At 36.6% G+C, this 6,497-nt stretch overlaps 1 protein-coding gene across 2 annotated transcripts in view; it reads left to right on the top strand.

Moving 5' to 3' along the window:
* Positions 1-6,497, top strand: part of ZFC3H1 (zinc finger, C3H1-type containing) — a 52,852-nt gene that overhangs the window by 33,755 nt on the left and 12,600 nt on the right. For both annotated transcript variants that reach the window (XM_010561781.1, XM_010561782.1), the window contains exons 28-33: positions 686-796; positions 3,093-3,197; positions 3,298-3,463; positions 4,198-4,298; positions 5,464-5,565; positions 6,164-6,203. In XM_010561781.1, the coding sequence (XP_010560083.1) occupies positions 686-796; positions 3,093-3,197; positions 3,298-3,463; positions 4,198-4,298; positions 5,464-5,565; positions 6,164-6,203 (625 nt within the window). The remainder of the gene's footprint in view (positions 1-685; positions 797-3,092; positions 3,198-3,297; positions 3,464-4,197; positions 4,299-5,463; positions 5,566-6,163; positions 6,204-6,497) is intronic.

The raw sequence follows: 6,497 nt of genomic DNA, 5'->3' as shown, positions 1-6,497 counted from the left end.
TTGGGGCCCCCCCCCCCCCCCCCCAGCCCAAAGCTAGGAGCTTAAAATTGCATACCTAAAATACTATATTTACACACCCACAAAAGACGTCAGTTCAGAGGTCCAGCATGCTATTAATCAGCAGATTATTGTTGCTGAAAAGGCACAGGCTCATATCTAGCCTGCTGATTTTCCACTTGAATTATAGCACCTAATTGAGAGACTTACTGAAGTTTTGAAGTCAAAATAGATGCCTGTGAAGGCCTTCAAAGGAAGACCTGTGCTAAAGCTTATGCAGATGAGGCTTTGAAATGTTTCTGTCTCCAGGTTAGGTGTTAGATTTTATTCCTGCTTACATTTGTTAATATTAAATTGAGTACCAACAATGCAGCTTAGCTGACTATGTAGATGATTGTACCTTACTTGATGTATTTTATGTGGGGAGGGAGAAGTCTGAGATATAAAGCAATATTTAACTTTGTACATAATGAGGGAGTAAATGCTTTCTATATTAACTATTTCTATATTTCTGTGTAAGGCTTTCTGTATATATTCTATCTGGATAGAGTTAAACTAAAATCTAGGAAAAGTGCATCTTTTTTTAATATGACCCATGAACTGGATTTCAGAACTAAATGTTACATCCACATAGGACTCTTCCATGTAGAGGGTTATTCTCACTTACTGCTACTTTTTTCTCTTGCAGATACCTCTTGAATTTTCCAATGCCAATTGAATTTACATCACCTCTCTATAAAGAGCATCTTACAGATGATGTTGTAAACCAGCAAATCCCGTATCTGTGGCAGATCTACTGGTGAGACTTTTGTAATGTATTTCTGAGAAACAGCTATTGAGTCTCAGTAAATTGCGTTTTCAAAAGCAGAACGTTCATTATTTGCCTAAGGGTATATCACTTCGGGTTCTTTCAATAAATGATCTGCCAGTCCTTAGAGAACCTACCTGCCTGCTGCACAACAGAGACAATTTTATGGAACTGTGAACTGCACATCAACTTAAATTCTCCACTTGAGAAATCTTTCAGAAATTCTGCCCTATGTGAACAGTAATGGGTGTGTTCATCTCACAAGATGGTTTTTTTGGTTTACTTTTGGTTTAGGTTGCTACTGCTAGTAGTGTTGTTCTTCTGGTTTTCAGTTGTCTCCCTTTTATTTTATGATAGTTCCCCCACTCTGTTTAACTCTGTTTAGCCCTGGTCTCCCCACCTTCCTTGACCCACTGTTTCAGCTGTTTATGGAGCTACTATCAACAGACTATAAAGTTGGAACTAGCTACAGATGCCCCTCCGTAGCAAAGTAATTTAGCTAAGTGACCTTTTCCTCTGCAAGAGATTGCAAAGGTGACAGAACTTTGTCATGTATACACAGTCTTTTGTTTGTTTGTTTCTTCCAGCATTCCTTTTGATAGCAGCAATATCCAGGATTGGCAAGCACCGAAGTATTAGCCATCTGTAACTTACGCTAGTATAACTGTGATTACTGAAATGCTGACTTAAGCTGTTTAAGAAGTTTACGGCTTCATGGTCTGGGTTTGTCAATCTTCACAAGTAGCTATTTGGGTTTTCAGATAAGTAAAGGGGGCAAAGATGATAATGTTTCACGTACTGAGTGAGGACTCCTCAGAACTCCTTCAACACTGTTGCTTGTAGTCTTTAATTGGTGGGCAACTTACAAACAGGTAAAATGTATGGTTTTCAAGAAAACCTTTATGTAAGGTGTAGATTAAGTTATCTTAATGTTTTCTTTTTATATTGTCCATTAATACCAGTTTAAATAATTCTTTTTTTGAAAATACTTACCTCTTTGCAAGTTCAGTTTTAAGTTTGGTACTTGCACAGTAGAAACATTGTTAGAAAGACGCTTGAGGTCACTGTTTAGCCTAGTCATTAGGGACCTTAACTTAAGCTCAGATGCTACTGTATTTTAGCACCTGCTTCTAAGAGGAAAATTAGTGCTCTTGAAGCAGGTGCCTCAATTACTTTCAGAGCTAGTAATTGAGTGTTTCTGTGGTTGAGTTTTGCTACAGTAAGTGCCTAGGTATTTGGGCCTATGTATCTGTCTTTCCTGTTTTTAGGTACAGAGGATAAAAGACAGAAAAGTTCACTTGTACCAAGTGATGAAAATAGTCAGATTGAAATCAGCAAAGCCTCAAAGCTCCAGGAACAATGTTTTACTTTGCAAGATCATTGTGTGTACAGATGAGTATGTGTGTGCACAAACATATACACACAGTTTTTTAGGAAGAGTGGCAAATTGGTGATTTAGTTGTAGTTCTTGGGGAAAGCAGGAGTAGAATCAGGCACTTTGATTATGTGACCTTAGTCAAGAGTGTTCTGTAGCAAGGTAGCAACATCAGCCCTATCTTTTTTGCATTTCTGTAGCCTTCCTCTTCATGAGTGTTTTTTTTCCTCTTATGACTTACTGAAAGTCTTACCTTTTTTTTCACTGTTACTTTACACTTTGAAATAAGGATTGTTTGCTGAATCGTAGTCAAAAAATGTGTCTACTTCTGTCTTTGGTGAGGTCATATATGGTGGTCTGACCATGAGTTTCTTTGAGCTGTGGAACAAAATTAAGGGTTTTTTTGTCTATTCTTGTCAGGGTTTTTTTTCTGACATGATCAGCATATTTCTACCCCAGATCCCCAGTAGAATTTGCTTCAGAACACTAATTTTGTTGCCACAGTCTGATACCATTTCTCAAGTGGTTTTAATATGACTGAAATTTATTGTTCTGGAGCTTTCCAGACAAACTCAAGACTTGTCTCCATTCTGTAGCAGTCAGAGCATCCCTATTAAAAGGATTAGTAAAAGGGTACTTTACAAGAGTAGAAGACAATTCATAATATTTCATTTTTATTTAAGAGTTGCATTTTAAACTGCATAGTTTCTGTATTATTCTTTATTATCTGCAGTTGAGACTTAGGCGTTTTAATAAGTTTACTGATAAATTAGTCCACAATGCTGCTGAACTGAAAACACTGATTTTTCTTGCATCTCAGAATGGGAAGTTCTTGATTGTTTCTTACTCTTAATATGTAAGAACATGCATTGTTTATGACATACAGCACTTTTTAACTTTTAATATAAACAGTTTGTGCCAGTCTCTTCACGTGAGTGTTGGTGAAGCACTGGATGCTTATGAAGCAGCTCTGGGGGCAGTGATGCAGCAGGAAACTGTTCAGAACATCTGGCTGGAGTAAGTTCTTAAGGGAGGAAAGTAAATTAATCTCAAAACTATTAAGTGAAGGCTACCAGAACCATCTTTTTTCTTTTTTTTTCTTTTTTTTTTCTTCCAGTTACCTTGTTTTTATCAATAGCAAAGTTGTTGGATCCAACAACAAAGTTCAAGAATTCAAGCTTTTTACTGACCTAGTGAACAGATGTCTGGTTACAGTCCCCACACGATACCCAATTCCTTTTAGTACTGCTGATTATTGGACCAATTATGAGTTTCATAATAAGGTAAAAATGTGTCTGTGGATGGTTTTAATTCAACAAAGAGACTGATGACCCTTTAGCAGGTACCTGTAATTTACTTGTTCAAGTACAGCACCAGTAGTATATGAACACTGAGAGCTAGAAATTAGTAGAAAAAGAAACAAGTATCTGAAGAGTAGTGTTCTGAGCAGAAGACTATCTAGCAGTGACCTTTTGAATAAAGGGTGTGTAAGGCAAAGAGAAACTTCATTATGGCATTCTTTAATAATGTGAATACAGCTGTTAATGACAAGCTATTCTTTCCTAGAGAAAAGAGAAAATGCGTAAGGGAGGGAAGAGATGGTTGAGCAAGAAGGGTCTGCAGAACTGTAACACTGGCAGATGGAAACAGTATTTAAGCTGTCAGTTTTGATCATAGAAATTACAGTGGTCGAGAAACAGAAGAAATGAAGTAGGAGTAAAAAACAAGTTGAGCACTTAGGCAGAATAAAGCTTATAGAAATCCTGGGTCCCATTTTGCTAACATCCAGTGCATTTCTCTTTACTTGCTAAATGCAGGCTAGAAGGACTAAAGTATGTGGTGTTAGCAACTTGACACTAACTTTTTATTATACAAATTGATTTCTGTATCCTGGAGGGATAAGGTTTGTAGGTGGTAACTCACTTTAGTCATAATGTTCGTAGTTTCTCATTCCATTATTCGTAGCAAAATTAGACAGCTATAAAGTGGATTAATGTTTATAATTCAAATTCTACAGGTAATTCTTTTTTATTTGAGCTGCATTCCAAAATCTCAACATTCCAAAGCCTTGGAACGGTTTTGTTCTACCATGCCTGCTAATCCTGGACTTGCACTGAGGTATGTAAAAATACTTGTAATCAAGACAAACAGCTGGTTAACATAACTACTGTTTTTTGTGCAAGACATGCATGATTTGCTTTCTACTATAGAAGTAAAACTCTTCCTCTATTATTGCATGTTGCTTGAGGCATATTGAGCCTTCTGACATCATCTCAATCTTTCTTGTATTTGACAGGGTTCTGTTCTATCTACAGAAAGTTTATAGTTATACAGGAATTAACTCTGCATTGTACGTGATGAGTACAAGTGGTCAAAATTTCAATTGTGTAGAGAAATGTCAGATATATATTAAAATCTTGTTGCTACTTAGTGATCTATTAAAAGTATAGTTCCAGTATGGAACAAATAAAAATGGATATGCCAGTGTGTAACAGTGCTACCTTAAGGTTTAACTTGACATTTATTTAGCAAAGATAAGCCATTCTTAATTTTGAAAAAAAATCTTAAGGGAAACAAAACCAGTTAATGTAAACATCACACTGATTCTTACTTGAACAGTATATCAAAATGTTCTCTTCTGGGATTAGAGAGTCCATGCTTTACTGTATTCAGCTGCAGCGAACTCCTGAACATTTGGTTGAATAATTTTGAAAGTCCCCAAACACTTACTGTTTGTCATCAACAGTGAGCCCAAAGAATTCAAAGCAAGACTTGAAATAAGTGTGTGTGGTTGGGGGCGTGGGGAGAGTATGACACGCCTGCCTTTGGCACACAAAGTTGAATGGCTGCATTTTTAACCAAGTTGTGATTATGTCTAGAAGGAACTTGCAGTTTCCTTAGACAATGTTGATACTACATGAAATGGGTGAGCAGAACTGACTGAACAGTTTCTCCTAGCCACATGACTGTAAAACTGATCAGCCTCCTTTCAAACACACAGTTACCTTGTGCATGCTAAAGATTGATCTTGTAATGTGCCAAGATCATATTTTCTCTCCAATCTCACACTTCTTCGTTATTCTCTGAAAGTGTATCTTAACTTTTTTGTTTGGAGAGCGTATTCAGTCAATATTGTATATGGTGGCTTGGTTTTTTTTCCTGCTTGCGACTCTTGGCTCAGATTAGGTATAATGTATTTTGTGTAATGTGTTTGTATCTTTGGATTGCTTTTCTGTTCCCAGTGATTAGAGCAGTGTTTCTTTCTCATTAATGCCTTTTACAGGCTGCTTCTGCGATACTGGGAGGAGAGCAATGTTCAAATTCTGAAACTGCAAGCCAAGATGTTTACATATAATATCCCAACATGCCTGGCCATCTGGAAAATGTAATGCAACAGTCATACATCTGTTTTCATAGATATTGCTTTTGTTTATAAGGTTTACATCACAAAGGTAAATCTGAAACGTCCTTCCAATTGGGCTTGTACTGGAAGTCTCTCTTTCATTAGCTTATTATGTAAACAGTAACTGTTTGTTACAACAGACAGAGATACTGTTAATGCTTTTAAAATGAGAAATGGAACTTCCCTTTTGGGGAGGCTTATGTGAATGGATATTATGCAGATAAATATGAATGATGTATTTACAAGTTGCCTTTTTAATTCAACTATTGACTTCTGTCTCCCCCTCTCTACCCTCCCCTTTATATATCACAATAGCAGTAATCTCCATTATCCAGTGATGCTGAACTGATCTTTTTCTTCAGTGTTTGTTCATAATGGGGAACCACTGAAATGTCTTGCTCATGTAAGGTTGTTTTTAAAAAATGGCTATTTTTATCTTTTCACTGTAGATTAACATCTTTGGAAGTTAGTCAGTTTCTTCTCAAGGAATTTTTAATTCCATTCCACAGTCAGTATTCTGCCACTAATGGCATTTAAAATGTTTCAAGAATAAATATTTTTATATATTTCTTTTCCTCAGAGCCATTGCTGCCGAATGCTTTCTAATGGGACAAAGAGAAGTAAGTCAACACAGCTTACTGAAATGAGTAATTACAAAATTCTGTAAAACTTTTCATACCTTGGCTTTATCCAAAGCAATGGTCATCTCTTAAACCCAGGATTTCTAGATAGTTGAAATACTCTATGTATAAACACCGAAACATTTGCCTCAAGTGAGAGAAATATCTTTGGCAATCAAGGTAGAATGGATTATATCATGAGTACTTGTGCATACTGTTTGTGTGTATCTTTCCCTTACTTGGGGGGGGAACTGTATTCTTCTCCCACTTTGGTGGGGTTTTTTTTGGGGGGGA

The sequence above is a fragment of the Haliaeetus leucocephalus genome, unplaced genomic scaffold (assembly GCF_000737465.1).
Source record: "Haliaeetus leucocephalus isolate CR32 unplaced genomic scaffold, Haliaeetus_leucocephalus-4.0 Scaffold151, whole genome shotgun sequence".
Classification (NCBI taxonomy): Eukaryota; Metazoa; Chordata; class Aves; order Accipitriformes; family Accipitridae; genus Haliaeetus; species Haliaeetus leucocephalus.
This window is presented reverse-complemented; position numbering and strand designations above follow the sequence as displayed.